This window comes from Oryx dammah, unplaced genomic scaffold (genome assembly GCF_014754425.2).
Source record: "Oryx dammah isolate SB20612 unplaced genomic scaffold, SCBI_Odam_1.1 HiC_scaffold_28, whole genome shotgun sequence".
In the NCBI taxonomy this organism is placed as follows: domain Eukaryota; kingdom Metazoa; phylum Chordata; class Mammalia; order Artiodactyla; family Bovidae; genus Oryx; species Oryx dammah.
This window is the reverse complement of record NW_024070212.1, coordinates 99,596,504-99,617,223: the sequence shown is the minus strand read 5'-3', so window position 1 is coordinate 99,617,223 and position 20,720 is coordinate 99,596,504. Positions and strand designations below refer to the sequence as shown.

Here is a 20,720-nt window from a genome sequence, read left to right as displayed (position 1 = left end):
CAGTCCCTGTCTGCCAAGATCACAGGCCAGAGGAAGGGCCTGGACTGCACCCTGCCTTTAGAGTACTGAGAGGCCCCCTCCGGCCACCTCCTGCAGAAGCAGGGTGATAAGCTTCTCCTCACCCCATATTCTCATGGAGAAGCCACCCAAAGCCTCAATAGCATTAAGCTCCAGTCCAGGTCACCTCAAACTCTGGGATAACCAGCCATCCAAACTCCTTCCCAACATCTGAGTCCCCAGCTCTCCCGACCTGATGCCAGGCAATGCCTTGCCTTTCCCGGACCCTCAGTTTTTCCCAATAGGATACAGCAGTAGCCCCAAGGCTAGAGCTCAAAGTAAGTAAGAGTCAAAGAGGGACTTCTCTTGCCTTCCTTGGATCTGTCACATTTTTTGCTGGGAGCAAAATGAGGAAACCTCAGGTCCCATAAATGATCTTAGGATGGCAAAGGGAGAAGAGACCACAAGAGAGATCACCTTGCTCAGCTTCCTTATTTGTTAGATGAGGACATTGAGGCCTCAGAAAGGGCACGAGACCCAACACTAGAGCCCACGTCTTTATCCTCCAGCTTCGAATTCAGTCCAGAGTTCTTTGTACTGCACCATGCTGTCCTCTAGAGACAAGGCCTGCATCTGCACAGCTCCAGGTGGAGTCAGACCATAGGGCCCATACCCACACCCTCTCCTGAATTCCCATGCGAGGGCACATACACATAGTTGAGTATACACACACAAGCCTCCCCACAAGGAGAAATACAAGATCCACATCTTTAATCACATATAATGTGCAAGTACACATGGGCTCACTCTCTGAGCCCCATTAAATAGGTGTCATTCCCAAGAGAGCTGGAGCATGAGACCAAACTCTGTCCTTCCTCAACCACTGCCTCATTGGCCATACAACTAGGAATGGCCCGCGTGTGTTTGCCCAGGCCTCCAGCCCAGGCCAGACCAGAGGAACTGCCTTCAGGTAATATCTGCTATGGGACTAGTCACAAGAAGAAAGTCATGGAAAGAGAGAACCTGGATTAACACCCTGGTCATGTGACTTTGAGCAAACTTCTTAATGTCTCTGAGTCTCTACTTCAGCACCCACAAAACAGGGACAATGGCCCTGTCTTGGGGAGTAGCTGTGAGGACTACATGTACGAAGCGCGTGGAGCACAGAGCCTGGCTCCAGCTAGGACTCTATTACTGATACTGACAGACGTGACCACACCTGCCTTTCCAGAGTGGACTGTAGGGTAAAACAGCAGCTGGGAGACAGGGCTGTGCCTCCTGCGTTCAGGAAGTCTCTGTGCCCTTTTCTCCCCTTTTTTGTAAGTCTTCCCAGTTTCCAGGGTCCAAAGCAGCAACAACAACAACACAAGAAGGAAGGAAGCAAAGAAAAAAAGAATGAACCTGTGAGAAGGCAGAGTAACTAAGGGTGCCTTTGGCTGAACTCTGATGGGCCCACCTCTTCCACAGTATCTATGCCTCTACAAGCCTCCTGACATCCCCTCTGCTCACCTCACCAGGTGGTCAGAGAAGCAGCAGACCTGGTCCTTCCCTCAAGTGGCTTACGGTCCTGCACAGGGACAGACCAAACCACACACAACAACCAAGAGGCACGGACTAGCCCCTGGCCCGAGGGTGAGAGTACAGGCTCTGCAGTCTGGATGCCAAGGTTCAAATCCAGTCTCCAACACACCCAGGACAGCTCTCCACTCTCCCCTACTCCAGAGTGGGCTGGGAATTCACTTCCTCAAAGACACAAAAGAAAGACAAAGGAGGCTCAGGGTGGGACCAGGACCGAGATGCTGTGTCATTTGACAGGACACTGACTCTGAGCAGCAGCCAGCCAGAGGCACTCAGAGCAGGGGCAGGCCTCAGGGTGAAGACCTGCCACGGAGGGCACTGCAGGCCACCCCCAGCTGGAGGTCGACTTATAGCAGCTGCAGGGGAACCTCACAGAGGAAGGAAGGATCCCGGCTGCCCTGAGCTGACTCCTCTCCCTTCCCCCTCAGGGCCACACCCACCAGGGATGCAGAGCAAGGCAGGCTGGCTCCCTGGCTGAGGCTCTGCTGGGCTGCCCAACCCCACGCCAAGTACCAGCACTCTTCTAGAACCTCGACAAACAGCACCTAACTGATTCTTCACCCTGTAATTTCCTACGTGTTACCGTAAGGATTCTGGGGTCTTCTGGCCAAGCAGTCTCAGACTGTTCACAGCCAATAATGTGACAAAGCCTAGTGGCCTCTTTCCCTCCCTGCCATCCAGGCCCAAAGGCTCTTTTCCCTCACCTGCACGTAAACACGGCAGCTTCCTGGAGCAACTGCCCTACTGTTAGAAGGCAGCTGAGGCTGGCTCCACCCCAGACCACGGGAAATGGTTCCTTCCTGTGCTCACTTGCTTTCTCCTCCACTAAAAGGCATACACACAGCTGGCCCACATCGTAGCTTAAAAAACTTGAAAACTACTGTTTGTAGTTCCCAAGTGCAGCAAGCTCCTTCCCTCCAGGCCTCCGCTCACATGGCTCCCATTTTGACTCCTGAAAATTCTTGTGTCTTCCAAGGCTCACCTCAAGCCTCCTCAGTGAAGCTTGGCTGACTGCCTCTCCCACACCCCAGGGGAAACATCGGTTTGCACTGGAGGCAACAGGGCAAATCAGTTTTGAGCGTGGTCCCCGGAGTCGACTGCCTAGATTCAGCTGCATAACTCCATCACTCATTGGCTGCTGAATCTTGTAGAAGGTACTTAACTCCTGTACCTTAGTTTCCTCATCTGGAATTGGCTAACAGCACTTATCTCAGAGCTGTTTGAGGACTCAGTGAATTTATAAAAAGCATTTAGAGCGGCACCTATTTGTTATTATTAATTAACTCTACAAGTGAGGAAAGCAAGGACTGAGAAGGTAAATAGCTTGTCCAAGGTCACAGCACAGCGAGGTGGCAGAGCCGGGAACTGCCCAAAGGTGAATGTGACTCTGTACCCATGAACAGCCAGGCACGCTGGTGGCGGCTGGAGTCCAGGACATGAGATGACAGACTCTGTTCCTTGGTGTCAGCTGAGGGTAAGTCAGTCCGAGGATGGCATTTGGCTACTCCTCCCTGGGCTCACTTGAATTTTGCTGGAGGAACCCCCCTTTCCTAGCTCCTGCCCACAAAGGCTTATACGTCTACCTTGAACTCCTGTCTCTTTTCCCCTCGTGGCCTAGCTGCCTCATCTCTGGTGCTCTGTGTGAGGGCAAGGGAGGAACAGAGGCGCGTGCTATCACTTCATGCCCAGGACAACTCTCAGAGTGGGTACTGTTCTTACTGTTTTACAGAGGATGATACTGAGGCTGAAAGAAATGCAGTGACTTTCCTAAAATCTCACAGCTAGTAAGCGGGCAGAATCAAGATTCTACACCACGCCTACTGGACTGCAGAATCTGTGTGTCGGATATTGGTCTCTCTCATAGTCAGAGAGGTTAAGGAACTTGCCCCAGATCACACAGCTGGTTGGCGGTAGTATCATCTGGTTTGAACCAGACTCACCTGGCTCTGAAGCTCTTTCTCTTGCGCCAGTGGTCTCTGGTCTGAGCCACATCCACAGGGCCCAGTGTACACATCAAGTATCACCTGAACACTAAGTGAAGGGTAAGTGTCAGCTACAGCCATACCATTTGTCTAGGATGATGCAGCTAGCATTGTAATTAAGAAAATACAAGCGCCTTTAAAAGCCAACCAAATTCACTGCAGCTTTTTTCATTATGCAATTTTATCACCATACACCCAATATTAGTTCCACCAGATGTTCAAGGCCAAAAGCAATGTCCTGTGAAGTTTTCTAACATTACTAAGAGCCCCATGTGCTCTGTCTGCCTACCTCCCTAAGAGCTCTCCAAAACCACACTTAGTACTTACCACACCTAGTACTTTTCTCAGGTACTTTCCTGATCCTCAGTCATAAACTCACAATACAGAAGTAGCTTTTGCGTGGAAGAACTGTCTAAAGGTCATTAACATAAACAGGAGGCACAATCCTTGCCAGGTCGAGTCCCATGAGTATTAAGAATCAGTGTAGTCTCCAGCAAAGAGGACCCAAGTCCTGAGCTAGGGAGGGAAGGAAGGAAGGACAGAGTCAGGGAAGTGAGCTTTTCCTATCCTGGCCTCCAACTCCTTCCCTTGCCCATCTGCCGAGGAGACATGGTGGGGAAAAGACCAACACCTATGTGGGTTCTAATCCTAGCTTTCCCTCTTCCTGGCTGTGTGCCCTTAGGCAAATTACTTAACTTCTCCATTTGTCTGGGATATCTGGCAGAGGAATGGGCATCTGGACTCTGGAGCTCATTAGTCTGGTGTTAATATTCAGTGTGGGTTCAGTGAGTGCTTGTTGATACCTAGTGTGTACCAGGCCCAGTGCTGAGCACTGGACATACAGAGACGGGTGGTAAGTAGGCCTCGAGGAGATCATAGTCTAGTAGAAAAGACAAACATGTAAGCAGATGATTACAAGATCATGTGATATACTCATTACAAAGTACTGAAGCCCTACAGAGAAGGAGGTGATTAACTATGTCTACCAGAATCGGTGAAAGTGAGAGTAGACTGAAAAAGTTGGCTTAAAGCTCAACATTCAGAAAACTAAGATCATGGCATCTGGTCCCATCACCTCATGGCAAATAGATGGGGAAACAGTGGAAATAGCGGCTGACTTTATTTTCTTTGGCTCCAAAATCACTGCAGATGGTGGCTGCAGCCATGAAATTAAAAGATGTGTGCTCCTTGGAAGAAAAGCTATAACCAACCTGCTGCTGCTGCTAAGTCACTTCAGTTGTGTCTGACTCTGTGTGACCCCATAGACGGCAGCCAACCAGGCTCACCCGTCCCTGGGATTCTCCAGGCAAGAACACTGGAGTGATTTGCCATTTCCTTCTCCAATATTCAACCTAGACAGCATATTAAAAAACAGAGACGTTACTTTGCCAACAAAGGTCCATCTAGTCAAAGCTATGGTTTTTCCAGTAGTCATCTATAGATGCGAGAGTTGGATTATAAAGAAAGCTGAGTGCCGAAGAATTGATGCTTTGATCTGTGGTCTTGGAGAAGACTCTTGAGAGTCCAACCAATCCATCCTGAAGGAAATCAGTCCTGAATATTCATTGGAAGGACTGATGTTGAAGCTGAAACTCCAATACTTTGGCCACCTGATGTGAAGAACTGACTCATTGGAAAAGACCCTGATCCTGGGAAAGACCGAAGGCAGGAGGAGACGGGGATAACAGAGGATGAGATGGTTGGATGGCATCACCAACTCGACAGACATGAGTTTGAGCAAGCTCCAGGAGTTGGTGATGGACAGGGAAGCCTGGCGTGCTACAGTCCATGGGGTTCTAAAGAGTTGGACATGACTGAGCAACTGAACTGAACCAGAATTGGGGTAGTATCAGAGAAGGTTTCACAGAAGAGGGTTTTGAAGGATAAACAGGAGTTTTTCCAAAACTCTAAAAAGGAAAAGGAATGTAAGCAAAGGGAACAGAATGAGCAAAGGGAAGTGAAAGTGTCCTGCCTACTGGAAGAGCGGTAAGAAGTCTGATATGGCTGGAATGTTAGAGGACAGGAGCTATGAAGACAGGGATGCTGCCATGAGCTGCATCTTCCAGGCCTTGGGTACCATGCTCAAGAGGAGGGATGGGCCTCCCATACCTACCCTCCTGGCTCTGGTGCTCTTCCTGTCAAAACACGCACACTGCAATCGCACCCTTTCCTGGGTCTTTGATTTAAGAGTTCCTCTCCTGGCCCTGACAGTAAGGCATTTCTGTCCCACAGATTATAACTCACTCTGGGCTATTATTCAGCTCCCCAGCCTTGGCCCTGCTGCAGTTAGTCCAAACATAATATCCTTCATGCATATATTATCTGTCTCCCTATTATCTGGAATCATTCCGGAATTAAATTTCAGTCCTGCAATATTGGCTTCAGGAGCGGCGCGCTTTATGGGCTAGTCAAAGGTTAGAATACCAATCAAAATAACAGTGCCGATGCAGCGAGACATTTTAATATTCCAAAACCCGGTAATTGTAAAAGGACATAATATTTTTTCCCTGATTACCCCAAAGGCAACACATGTTAACAAGGCAAAGGAAGGAGTGAAAGAAATTTCAGAGTTCAGACAGCTGTTAAGACATATTTAAAGGAAGAGCCCAGGCAGGGCACTACGCCATGGGGGCAGGGAGATGGGAAGAAAGAAGACAGCCTCTCCAGCTCCAGCTGCCCCGACTCCAAACAGCACTGGTTCCTCTGCCACCTTTGGGCTTCATCTCAAGAGCTCATTCCCAAGGGGTGATGTCACGGGGGATGGGATGAAAGGAGTAAAGCTCAGGACATGGATTCTTGAGGCCCAGGTTCCAGTTTCAGCTCTTCAATCCAAAGCCTCCAGCCTCCAAGCTGACCCCTCCCAGGGTTTCAGCTTCGAACACTGTGGCAAACGCTCCAGGCTGCTCTCCCACTTGGCCTCTCCTTGTCCCTGCTTGTGCCCCTGCCTCTCCCATACTTCTACCTGGTGCTTTGTGTCCTGTTCTCGCTGCTAGAGGCCTTCCTCTACCTGGCCGCAGAGCTAGTTCCCCTTAAGACAGAGGCCTGTGTGACGCTGTCAACACCCCACAGACAGTGCTCTATACTTCGGATGATGCTGTAGACCTGGGCCACAGCCTCTACCTTTCTGGTCCTGACCACTGAGTGGTCCAGAAGCATCCATCTCAGTGTGAGCCTTCCTCCCTCCAAAATAGAACAAAACAAACACCTGGCAGGGCCCCTACATCTTCACGCCTCTCTTGGTTTCTGTTTTTGTTTTGTTACTGTTTCTTCCAAATCACTCCAATAAGGGGTTCTGCAGCAGGCACCAGGTGGCCACCACTGTATAGAGAATCCCAGCCTCTGTCAGGCTGCCTATCACTGGAGCAGCTCTCTCCCCACAGCACCAAAAAAGTGACCTGACCGGCCGAGTTCCAGACCCTTTCAGTCCTGACGGCTTCCCGGCTAGCTCAGCCCACTCACTGGAGCCTCCAATCTGCACCATCCCGACTTGCTGACCTGCCTATGGCCCCCAGCGAAGAACTTCATTAAGGCCGAGAATTTATTCCTCCATAAGCCCTTAATTTATTACTGCGCTGATTGGGACTCTGAATGCTCCAAGGTCAGGAAAAGTCATACTCAATCGTAGACACCAACCCTCCCTTCAGCAGTTTCTCCTGCTGTCCAATCCCAGGGGAGGGGGGAGAAAGAAAGGCTTCGTGCAGGGACCCAAGAAGGTCTCCTCTCCCTCTTTCAGAGCTGGTCTCAACCCCATCCCCTTCAGAGCACCCAGCAATTGTGGCAGGGTGTATGGCACAGATGGCAGAGGCAAAGTGGAGCAGCAATCTTCACAACCTGCTTCATCTGAGTCTGTCAAATTCTAGGTGACCTCCAACCCTACAACTTCTCAGCAGGACTGTCTGAGCCCTGTCTGCCAGGACTGACTCAGAATCCTCCTAAGGCTGCCTGCTGGCTTCCCCAAAAGCACATCCAAACAGGCCCAGGCACCAGAGGGAATTCCAGACCATTTGTGAATGTATACACATACACTTGCATGGCATGGTCTGACCATACATGAAGTGCTTATTGTGCAGGCACGCACTTACACATACATTTATACCTATGTGTCCTGCAGTGAATAGACACGTATTATGGATGCATATGTATATATGCACATATTCACATCCTTTGGGACCTACCCATTTCTTGATCTCTTATTTACAATAACATTCTCCTCCACCTAATCTTGGCCACCCACCCGTTTGGGCGCAACTTGGAGCCTGCCAACACCTAGAAGCACCCTGTCTCTGAAATCACTGATTCAGATATGCCGCTTTCCAACCACAGTCTCTTATCCTTCCATCTGGCAGGCCCCACTATACTGGTTTCTACCTGTCCCTCATCTTCTTGGGACCCATCTACTTTTTCCATATCTGTCAGGTCCCCTGCTGTCTTCTCTTCCTTCAACATCCAGCTTAAACCCCACAGTCCATCCTGGCAACCACTGTCTTGACAATATCTTCAACTGTTGCTTTCATCACACCCCTTGGGAATCTCTCTCCTGTGGATGAATCTAAATGTCTGCTTTCTGCATGTGCACAGCCAGGCAGCTGAGCTCTGCTAAAGAAAAGCCACACAGCTGAACAGAGAGGTTCCGTTGTGAATTAGTGTCACCAACATCAACTGGACCCTCAACACTGCCTATAAATCCTACTGAACTTCTCAAGTAAAGCTCACACTGCTATTCTTTGCTAAAACTATAGCAATCCTTTTCAACTTTCTGCCAACCTTCCCAGCCCTCCCCTAGTCATTATTAGCAAACAACTGATCTACTTCACAGAGAAAAGCAAAAGCCATTAGAGGGAAACTGCCTCTTGTCATCACCAAATCCACAGGCCTACTTGCACCTGTCTGCACTTCTCCTCCCCCTGTCCCAGTGGGAGAGCAGCCTTCCCCCTGAAGACAGTCAGTATCAAGCGACTGGGTTTTCCATCCCTTCTCCTGTCACCTTCTTAGAGACCTCCCTCACCCCTATATTTTCAACCTTTCTTCTCTAATACACAAACGAGAACATACATCTTCCACCTTAAAACACAAAACTTGCCTCGATTCCACAGCTGCCCCACCACAGCTCTTACCCTCCCTCCCTCCTTCAAAACCACATTTCTGAAAAAGTTCAAATTTCTCTTATCTCATTTACTCCCCAATGTGCTCCAGTTTTGACCCATCCCTATCATGCCATCAAGAGGGTTCACGAGGGTCGCCAAGGTCCTTGAGCCCAGGTCTGGCACTTGTATTTCAGTCTTTACATCATGTGGCCCCTCTGAACTGACCAATCCTTTTTTCCCAGAAGATACTCTTTTTCTTTGGTTTCTGTGACCTCACCCTCTCCTGACCTACCTCCTCTTCTTGCCATCCTTTCACTGTCTTTTTTTGCTCTGTTTATTCTCTTTGGCACAGATGCAGGCAAAGCTAACTTTGAGTTCTAACTTGGTCACGTACCAAACTGAGATGCTGAGCAGGTTTCGTCATCACTCTGTGCCTCAGTTTTCTCAACCTTCAAATGCAAAAAATGACAGTAACTACAGTACAGAGTTGTGAGAATTAGATAATGTAGATACATGAGCACAGCACTGTCCAACACAGACATAATGTGAGCTCTATAAGCACACTAGGGATTCAATGCGCAGCCCAAGTGAAAAAACAAATGAAATTAATTGTAAGAATGTATTTTATTTAACTTGGTATATCCAAAGATTATCATTTCAATATGGACTCAGCATAAAAAATTATTAAAGAAGTATTTTGTATTTTCTCATACCAAGTGTGTAATTTACACTAACAACACATCTCAATTGAGATGCTAAATCTTCATCAGAAATACTTCAGCTGTATTTAGATTTTAAACAATTAACAGTTGAAAATACAGATTTACCAATCCACTTCTAAACATACTTAAAAGTTCTTCTTGAAAGTTTTCAACTTATGTTTAGTTAAAATAAAATTTAAAATTCGTTCACCAATCATATTAGCTACACTTCAAGTATTTCATTGCTATAGGTGACTGCTGCTGCTGCTAAGTCGCTCCAGTCGTGTCCGACTCTATGCGACCCCAGAGACGACGGCCCACCAGGCTCCCGTCCCTGGGATTCTCCAGGCATGAACACTGGAGTGGGTTGCCATTTCCTTCTCCAGTGGCAACTATACTGGACACTGCCAGGTCTAGCACACAAAATACAACCGTTAATTAAGAAATATCATTACTACTAGTGACCACTCCCCCTCTGCCTCTAGTTCTGACTCTCCCTCCTCTATGTATCAAACATTGATATTTCCCAGTCTTCTGTACTAGGCTCTTTTCTTCTCATTTTAATCACTCCATTCCATGGCTTCAATTATCACTCACACACCAATAATGCCCTCAAATCTGCATCTCTTATCCAGACCTTATCCCTGAGTCCGAGGACTATATATTCAAATACCTTCTCAAAAGCTTCACCAGAATGCCTCAAGGGCATCTAACTCAACATGTCCCACACTGAATTCGCCTTCTCTTCCAGTGCCTACACGTCTTCTTCCATTATCTCAGTAAATTCGTTTCAATTCTCCCAGTTGCTCAAATCATAAACCTTGGGGTCGTGATGGTTTCCTCCTTCATCCTCAACCCTCACAGCCAATCGGTCACCATCTCCCATCTATTTTACAGTCGGTTCTGCTGGAACACTCATTTTGAAAGAGCAAGCTTGTTCCAGTGCAACTGGAGTATTAGGGGACGATTCAGCAGAACACACACTGTGCATTTATGTGAGGCTCTGTCCATAAACAATATAAGATAAACACAGGAAGCTACACCCAGCTGAACAGAGCTGTGCAAGAACATACAAAATGCACACATCCCAAACACATACCAGCTACCTGGACCACCACTTGTGCTACAAGCCACATCCATCTGGTTACAATCTCTGGTTTCAGAGAACTCTCGTTCCGCCACTTCATAGTAACTCACAAGCTGCAACCCTTCTCATGCTCATTTCCAAGTAAACTTCAAGTTTCTTCAAGGTAAAAATGCCATAGTTATTGTAGTATTTGTGTATTTCTTAATCATTTAATGCATGTAAAGTCATACTACCCATAGTTTTTATTCTATTACATTTTTTAAAATTAGATTCCCATCTCTTTTCATGTACCGCTGATGAAGTTTGTGAGGACTGTGCTCTTAACCCCACTTTTACTGCATAGCTTTCCACAGCATGGTGATCTACAAGGAGGCGTATGTTCCACCACAGGAGAACTGACTATACCACTTAATACTCCAGACTCAGTCCATTTCTCTACATTTCCACTGCTGTCACTTCAATCCCAGTAACTATCACTTTTCACCTGAACTAAGCAATGGTCTAATTCCATGGTTCTCAAGTAGGTACGGTACCTCCCCACTCCAGCTTCGTCCAGGCTACTGGAAATATATGTTTGTTTGGGGTGGGTGGTGGCATTTTCAGTTGTCACAGTGAATTGGAGAAGGGCACTCTCCTGGCATCCAACAAACAGGGGCTGGGGATGCTGCGAGTTCAACCATGCTGCCCACACAATGATTTGCCCATCCCAACACGCCAGCTACAGCTCTATTACTGGTCCCCTGTCTCTACCAGCTCTCTCTACACTGCAGCCTGAAAGGTTTTTTTTTTGTTTTTTTTTTTTTTTCAAAACGCAAATCAGATGATGCCTCTCCTATCTTCAATCATGTCCCCTCACCCTAAGGACAAACAAAGATCAAAACCTAAAGTCTGGTCTACAAGCTGCTGCCTCCCCTCTAGTTTCAGTTCAGGTCAGCCTTCTCTCTTCCCCACACTCATGTGCTTCAGACAGTCATCTGTCCAGCAAATAATGACTACACATCTACTGTGTGCCAGGGACTATCCAGAGTGACAAGGACGGAAGAGGGAAAACAAAACACAAACATTCTCCACCCTCATGGAGCTTACATTCTAACTCCATGAAGCTGCCAGGCTTCTCTTCACCCAAAGCCTTGCCATATATGGTCTCCTTTGCTCAGTCGATTTCTGCTCATCCCCCAGGTCTCAGCTTAGGCCCCCTTCCTCCCCCTTATCCCACTAAGTCAGGTGATATTATCCTATGATATCCTGTCATATCCCTTGTGATATGAACCTATGACTCTGAACTTTTTCGTATTATAACACAACTGAAATTGTTTATTTAACATACATATTTTCTGTTATATCCCCAGGGCCCAGCACAGTATCTGGAACACAAAAGGCACTCAAGAATATTTTGCCTATTTATGCAGATGTGTATGTTTATATATGTGCACGTGCCTTTGCAGTTTATGAATATGTATATATAAACACATTTGTACATGTTTTCATGTTTCTGCACGTGAATAGGTGTATACACATGTATTCAAGTATGGATACATGCATACAGTGTTGGGTACCTGAGTGTATTCACTCACATGAGTACACATGCGCATGTGTGTATACACTCTTCTGGCCCCTCAGTGACAGCTCTGACCTCCTGGAGGCCGCTGGAAGCAGGGCCCTAAGTCCTCTCTAAGCTGACAGTTCAATAAGAGCATAGATTATTCAATGACATTCCAAATGTCAGCAAACAATAGTTCGCTCCTCTCTGCTACAGGGAAAGTAAGTGGAGGCGGGAGAAGTGGAGACTTGGCCCTGGAAGAGCTGCCCTTCCCTGAGACCACCCATGCCACCTATGGACAGGAGAGGGCAGCTGAAAGACCACATTCTGCCTCTGCTCAGACCAGAGGCCTTAGTCAAGTGTGGACGGAGACCTCAGTCCCAGTTGTTCGCTCACTCAGCAGGTCTAGGGGGCCAAGCAGGCCCGGAGCCTCCCCATTCTTTTCATGGGCCAGAGCCCTCCTGGGGCACTGAGGAGAGGAAAGGAAGGGAAGGGGGCAGGACAAAGTAAGGTCAAGGATGGGAGAGAAGCCCAGACAGCCAGGGCCTGGGTCCCATCCGGGGAAAGAGGAGTGAGGCTTTTACGTGGTATTCCCACAACCCCGGCAATGGCCTCTCTGGCTTAGCTTTTCTCATTGCTCTTTTTAAGAGTGCAGAAATCCCTGCGCAACCTGCACAAGTCATGCAGTATAAAGGTCAGAAAGATCGCCATGTGCCTGGACCTCCAGGGTCCTGCAGCTTCCCTGTCTTGAATGGCTGATGAGGACTACAGTTGGATCACCTCAAGCACAGCTACAACACAGTGTGGCTGGAGAGCAGAAAGGAAGGGGTGAGACCCCTGGTTTTTCTTAGACCTACGTGGTCTACCTCCCAGGAGGCGATCACAGAGTCCTCCATTTCCCCTAGTACCCATTTCCCCTTCTACGACTCAGAACAGTCTGGCAGAGAACCAAGCTGAATAGGCTCAGCACAGCTTCCTCCACTGCCAGCAGCACCAAGGTAGTCCCGAGTGGCAATGTTATCACATGGGTCGGCTGGTTTCCTGCCTCTCTGCCAAGGAACCTAGAGGCAGGGAGCTATCCATACACCAAAAAGTCTAGTGAACTTCACAGAGCAATTGTTCATGGTCAGCGCCCGCCTCGCCTGGCCGGCCCTTCACATTGCATTTGCAGAGACCAGCAAGCAGCCTCAGATGCACTCTGACAGCTGGCATGCCGTCTCTTCCAGGCGCACGGGCCTGGCCACACCCGCACGCATAGCCCTGCCAAGGCCCGCGTGAGAGGCCCTCTCTGGAGCCAGCTCTCAAGGATCAGTCAGCCAGCTAGCAATTGCTCACTGGGCATACACTCTGCACCTAGCCTTGATCTGGCCAGCGGGGACAGAGAGGAACTAGGCTCAGTCTCTGAGCTTTGGAGGGACACGCCTGCAAGGAAACACGTGGACTCAAAGATCATGGATATCCAGAGTGTTAAAGCCTTAAGGCAAGAGATCGACTTCTGAGCTTCTCAGCCCAGGTGAGACCTGAGCTGAATCATCAAGGAGAGGGAATATGCCTGATGAAGATGACTGGGGGTGCTTCAGACGGAGAGAAGGCCTCACGCCGAGGCCCAAAGGCAGGACAGAGCCTGGGCTCCTCAGCCCCAGCTGGGAGGCAGTAGGAAGCTATTGTTCAGCTGCAACGAGATCAGCAGGAGAGGTGGGGAGGGGTCAAAACACAGACAAGCCAGAGGGCAAAGGACACATACACCAGAGGACAGCCAAGGAGTGCACACACACTGCCACAGAGAGCAGCTGCCCCGGGACCTGCAGAACAAAGCCCAGGGTGGCTGTCTTCCATGGCTCCTCCAAATGCTCGCTTGCCTCCAGCACCCCCACACACCAAAGAATGCTGCTCCCCCTACGCACAAGTCCCCTCTCCCCAGATTCAGATCCCGCCTTCCGAGAATGCCCAGTTCAAGACCCTAATCCTTATAATACCAGAGGGCCTGGCCCTCTAAGATCTCTCCTTCTCTGAGCACTCCTCTCCCCCAACCCCCAGGGAATCACTGTTCTGACTCCTGGTGTATTCTCCCTCCTCTGAGCTTCCTGGGAGTCATTGAGCTGGCTAATGGCACAGGTTACTGGGGCTGCCCCTCGTCTGTTACCCTTCCATCGGAGGGATTCATGGGAGTAAAGTCTCCTGAGTGGCCTGGGCCTCCCACAGCCAGGATCCTAAGACAGCAGGGATCTGGGAAGTCTATTCCTACACCTCCCTTCTTCTGCTTACCTAGGAAGTACAGCACACACTAGGAAAAGTACAGCTTTCTGGGTGATTCATTCTCTGCCAGGGCCCACTTTCCTAGCTGCATGGGGTCCCTCCTGGCCCACAGCCTCAGCGCCCACTCCCCATGTGCTTGGGGCTAGGTGAGTGCCAGCCTCCTCCCCCACGCCCAAAGAGAAGTGGGTACTAGTGTCCACAGGCTTGGCTAGGGGTAGGTAGAACCAGAGCCAGCCTGGACCAACTCCACCTCGCCACCAGAAGGAGATGCCAGGGCCAGTCAGGAGGGTCAGAGGTCACACTCATGATCACTCCTGGCACTTCCCTCCTAGAGGAATGCAACTCAGCCCAGAGCGGGAACTCTGAGCAAGAACCGGAAACTCCCCTTCATCGGGACTTCTCTGCACATCTAGGGGACACCAAGGAGGATGGTGTCAAACTCCACCCAGCAGCCTGGTCCCTTAAGCAGCTCCCCACTCTCAGAAATAACCACAACCTTCCATATTAGATAGGGAGGAGGAAGGAGTATTGAGGAAAGAAAAGAACGATAAGAAAAGAGAACAACAAGATGGAAAGAACAGAAATGAGAAAAGAAAGCAAGAGGGATGGCGTCTGAGGCACAGGAGAACCCGAGGACACGGGGAGAGGGGCTCAGATACAGTACCTTTTTCAGGTTAATCCACTGCTTGAAGTAATCTGCTACTGGCAAGCCCAAGTACTGGCACTGTCCTGGGAGCCTGAAGAAAGAGAGGGGGGAGAGAACAAGTTGAGCAACCCATGTCGCAGGTACGGAGTCTTAAGACAGGACATTCAACAGAGTCTATAAGTCAGAGAGACTCCCAAAAGGCTAACATCCCACCAACCATGGGTCCTACCCCACCCAAGAAAGGCACCCCACCTTCAGCACCCTGGATACCAGGCTCCAGTTGCAGTCTTCAGATCCAAATGTGAGAACCTGGAGACTCTATTCAAAATAATATCAGACACACTGCTTTCTGGTGGCCTACGATATTGCTAAGTTTCTTACTTACATTTTCACATTAATTCAGGGTGATGCTGGGAGGTGGTAGATCTGTACACTTTATAGATGAGAAAACAAGAGTCAGAGAGGCTACCCAAGTCCCCACAGCTAAAACATGATAGTGTCAAGAACTGAACCCAGGTCTGTCTCATTCAAAAGCTTGTGTTCTTTCCAGTGCAACAGGATGTTGTCCTTTTGTTACAGAGACAGGAGGAAAGAGGAAAAAGAGCACATGATTTAGAGACAGCTGGGCAGGACCTTTGCCTCACATTTAAGTCTAACAATAAGCTTTCTGTGATAGAGAGAAGAGAGAGAAAAAGATGTCAGAATGTAAACTGAGAGTCTGTTCTTGATTTTTCTCTAAATTATAATTTATAAACGCTCCCCTTCTAGCTGATGATGCCATTTTGCCTACACAAATCCATTCAAACAAATACTTATTAAACACTGATGTTTAATAAGAGTCAGGCACTCAGGACTCAAAAAGTAAAACTTAACTCCTGCGCATGAGGGACTCACAGTCTGTTCAGCAGAATGAACAGTTAAAGAAATAGATTAAAAGCCTTAAGTTAAAGCACTGGGGTACATGGAAGGATGGAAGAAGATACAAGAAATATCAGCTGGGGAACACCATAGTTTTCTTGCTAAGAGGAGCTTGGCCACAGGCAATAGAGAGCCTCTGAAGAGTTGTGATTTACAAAGATAGTTCCAGGGGCAACAAAAACAATACATTACAAAAGCCAAGTAGTAGCCAGGAGACTAGACAGTAGCCATAGAGACAGTGAGCAAGCAACAGAAAAAAAGAGATGGAAAGGAAATCTTGGTGAGCAAATGAGAGAAAGTGGTAGAACCCAATCCAGAGGCACGTGGCTAGACCAGCTTTGTGCTTCTGTGCTTCTTACTGAGACAAAGTTAGGGACACAGAGAGCATATGTGACAACGCAGACGAGACCAACCAGCATTTAGTAGTTTCATTACTGTTTTTAAATTCTCTTCATACAGTATCTCCCTACACGAGGCATCATCCCACGGCCTTCCCTCTACTAGCCCACCGGATGGAGGCATGAGTTTGGGAATGCGATTTGAGAGGTATGCCTGATGCCTGCTAAGCACTCAATATCTGTTGAGTTTGAGAGCCCTAGGAGACATTTAGCAGTGGAATGATGTCTAAGAGGCAGATGGATATCCAGTTTTGAAGAGAGATCTGGCCTGGAGATACAAACTGCTGAATCACTCGTGTAATTTAAGTAAAATTAAAGCCACGAGAGAAGACAAGATTACCCAGGAAGACTATGGAATGAGAGGAGCAGAGCACCCAGGTTAATCTCACAAAGCTCAGTCAGTATAGAATCCGCCTGCAATGCAGGAGACCCCAGTTCGATTCCTGGGTCAGGAAGATCCACTGGAGAAAGGATAAGCTACCCACTCCAGTATTCTTCCCTTGTGGCTCAACTGGTAAAGAATCTGCCTGCAATGTGGGAGACCTGGGTTCAACCCCTGGGTTGGGAAGATTCCCCAGAGAAGGGAAAGGCTACCCACTCTAGTATTCTGGCCTGGAGAATTCCACAGACTGTACAGTCAATGGGGTCGCAAAGAGTCAGACACAACTAAGTGACTTTCACCAATGACAATGACCACCAAGCTTTGCTGAGCTAAAATGAAATGAGGCCACCTGTACCAGATCAACACCAGAGACAAGGAACTCACTACTACACACAGCAGTCAGCTCTAATTGTGGACTCCTCCAGTTAAGAGAACATCCTTCCTTAATGCTAAACTTTAATCTGTCTTTTGTAATTTCCACCCACAAGTCTGAGGCATGTCTTTAGAAACTAGAGAATGAGACTTCCATCTCTTCCTTGCAGAACCTCTCAAGATGTGCCAGCCTAGGGAGCTTCCTTCCAAGTTCCCTTCTCCAGGTCACATAGCCTCAGCTCCTTCGAGATAACGTGCCATGAGGCAGGACTCACCCAATCCACCTCCATGCCCAGAGGGCAAGGCTCCTCGTATCAGAGAGCCAAGGTAACACATGCTCTTTGGACCCTATGTCACATCACCTGGGGCCTCCCCGGTGTCTCAGATGGTAAAGAATCCATCTGCAATGCAAGAGACCTGGGTTCAACCCCTGGGTCAGGAAGATCCCCTAGAGAAGGGAATAGCAACCCACTCCAGTATTCCTTGGTGGCTTCCCTGGTGGCCCAGACGGTAAAAGCATCTTCTTACAATGCGGGAGACCCAGGTTCAATTCCTGGGTTGGGAAGATGTCCTGGAGAAGGAAATGGCGACCCACTCCCGTGTTCTTGCCTGGAAATTCCCATGGATGGTGGAACCTGGTTACGGTCTACAGACTACAGTCCATGGGGTCACAAAGAGTTGGACACGACTGAGCGACTTCACTTTCACTTTCCAATATTCCTGCCTGGAGAATTCCACGGACAGAGAAGGCTAGCAGGCTACAGTCCGTAGGGTCACAAAGAGTCAGACATGACTGAGTGACTATATTTCAGACTTCAGATCACCTGTGGTCAACCTAAAGGATGATGAAAGCTTACCCTTTCTGGAATAATTGATTTTTGAGCCTAAAAAACAAGTCATTAATGTCAAATGCCATAAAGCAGTCAAGTAAGAGAGAGATGAGAATAGCCCAATGAATTTGGCATCAGTGGGCTGGTAGGGACAGAAGGCAGCAGGTGACGTGTTGAAGATTGACAAGAAACAAAGTGGAGACCACAAGCAGAAACTCCCTCTTGAGGTTTGGCAACAAGAATCCACTTGAAATGACTGTTTCTACCCTAGAAAGTGTTAGGGCAGTCAACCTTCCCTCCATTGCTCTTCAACCGTTTGACAGACACTAACTTTTTCTGCTTTATTGACTATGCCGAAGCCTTTGACTGTGTGGATCACAATAAACTGTGGAAAATTCTGAAAGAGATGGGAATACCAGACCACCTGACCTACCTCTTGAGAAACCTTTATGCAAGTCAGGAAGCAACAGTTAGAACTGGACATGGAACAACAGACTGGTTCCAAATAGGAAAAGGAGTATGTCAAGGCTGTATATTGTCACCCTGCTTATTTAACTTCTATGCAGAGTACATCATGAGAAACACTGGGCTGGATGAAGCACAAGCTGGAATCAAGATTGCCAGGACAAATAGCAATAATCTCAGATATGCAGATGACACCATCCTTACGGCAGAAAGTGATGAGGAACTAAAAAGCCTCTTGATGAAAGTGAAAGAGGAGAGTGAAAAAGTTGGCTTAAAGCTCAACATTCAGAAAACGAAGATCATGGCATCTGGTCCCATCACTTCATGGGAAATAGATGGGGAAACAGTGGAAACAGTGTCAGACTTTATTTTGGGGGGTTCCAAAATCACTGTAGATGGTGATTGCAGCCATGAAGTTAAAAGACGCTTACTCCTTGGAAGGAAAGTTATGATCAACCTAGATAGCATATTAAAAAGCAGAGATATTACTTCGCCAACAAAGGTCCGTCTAGTCAAGGCTATAGTTTTTCCCCTGGTCATGTATGGATGTGAGAGTTGGACTGTGAAGAAAGCTGAGCGCTGAAGAATTGATGCTTTTGAACTGTGGTGTTGGAGAAGACTCTTGAGAGTCCCTTGGACTGCAAGGAGATCCAACCAGTCCATCCTAAAGGAGACCAGTCCTAGGTGTTCATTGGAAGGACTGATCCTGAGGCTGAAACTCCAGTACTTTGGCCACCTCACGCAAAGAGTTGACTCACTGGAAAAGATCCTGATGCTGGGAGGGATTGGGGGCAGGAGGAGAAGGGGATGACAGAGGATGAGATGGCTGGATGGCATCACCGACTCGATGGACGTGAGTTTGGGTGAACTCCAGGAGTTAGTGATGGACAGGGAGTCCTGGCGTTCTGCAGTTCATGGGGTCGCAAAGAGTCGGACACGACTGAGCGACTGAACTGAACTGAAGTGGGAGTCAATGTCTGTGTTTTAGGCTGCTAGTAGAGTAAGCACTTACTTTTCTAAGACCTGAAATACCTTACCATGGGGAAGGTACCTCTCCACACCCAGATGACAGAGTGACACTAACTACAACCAGTCAATTTCCTGGGAGGGAAAGTCTGGCTGAGACCAAGAGGATGAAGGGGTATCCAGGTAGGACGTCTCCATGTGGGAACCAATGACCAAGATTATAAGGAAATGAGGCAAGATTCTGAAAGACAAAAGGTAGCTTTAGGAACTAGAATGTGGTTGCCTAAGACACAGAACTGTAATGTTTGGGAAATTTTCTTATTCCCTTCAATTTTTCTTTCATGTTCCTTATCCCCGGTGTTTGTGAAAATGCTTGCTCAGGTCAGCTACTTTCTTGTGTGTGTGTGATCTTTATTTTATTATTTTATTATTTTAAATTTTACTTTACAATTCTGTATTGGTTTTGCCATACATTGACATGAATCCACCACGGGTGTACATGCGTTCCCAAACATGAACCCCCCTCCCACCCCCCTCCCCACAACATCTCTCTGGGTCAGCTACTTTTAAAACATCACATTTAAGGCCTGTGAGTGAAGGGGGCCACCAGAAGCAGCAGAATCTGCAAAGGAGCACATCAGGGGACTGGCTGGGAAAAGGCAAAGGTCCGGAGTCACCTATCACGCTCCCAAGGCACCCTCTGGTTCATTTAGTTGACCCAGGCCAGGAGTGCTCCTGGCTGTGGCTGGCCATGGGAGAGGAAGGGCTCCCCCTTCAGCAGGATTTCAAGGGCAGATGTCAACTGTCGGCTGTCAGACAGAAAGTGTCCTCTATCCAGGCAGGAAGTGTCTCACAGGATCCTGCCTGGTTCTCTTGAAGGAGGACAGACTAGACAGATTGTCAGGCTGAAGACGCAGCTTCAGATATGGTTCGGCAGCATCTGGAGTGCTGCCTGGGCTCCTTGGCTGACTGAAGCAGAGAGCGGTGGGACCATCACCCTCACTCGGGGCTTGTACAGTCACTTGTGGGTATACCTGCCATTTGTAGACTCACAGGCATTCCAGTTGTTGAGTCCTCCAGCTGATGGAAGGTCCTAGCTCTGTGACTTCAAGACGCAAGCAGTACGCCTGCTACAGGTGTGGCAGGACCCAGGCCTGTCTTCACAAGAAGCACAGAGCTACATGCCAGAACTTGAACTCCCAGGTGCCTCATGGGAAGACAGCTAGCTACACATCTCTATGACAGAGCCCTAGCCCAGCTCAGAGAGCACCAAGAGAAACCCCATGAGGAAGGGTAGGTTACAGCAGTGGTCATCCCTTCATAAAAGTGGAAACTGATGCCCAGAGAACAAAAAGGATTTGCTTGATCAGACAAGAAGCCAAGGGCAGAACCAGAAATGGGATCTAAGCCTTCTGACTACACAAGGCATCAGTCATGTAGATGCAGTCTTTACAAGTCCCTAGGAAGGCAAGGTCTGGGTTTCACAGGGGTAGGTAGCACAGTGGTTGGTGCTCAAGG

The 20,720-nt window shown here is 48.3% G+C and overlaps 1 protein-coding gene across 14 annotated transcripts in view; it reads right to left on the bottom strand.

Annotated features, from left to right (window-relative positions):
* Window positions 1–20,720, bottom strand: part of ERI3 (ERI1 exoribonuclease family member 3) — a 132,492-nt gene that overhangs the window by 44,275 nt on the left and 67,497 nt on the right. For 8 of the 14 annotated variants that reach the window (XM_040231379.1, XM_040231376.1, XM_040231380.1 and 5 more), the window contains one exon: window positions 14,890–14,962. In XM_040231379.1, coding sequence (XP_040087313.1) covers window positions 14,890–14,962 — 73 coding nt within the window. Of the gene's footprint in view, window positions 1–3,515; window positions 3,600–14,889; window positions 14,963–20,720 lie in introns of all 14 variants that reach the window. The other 6 variants (XM_040231372.1, XM_040231370.1, XM_040231371.1 and 3 more) reach the window with 1 other exon arrangement.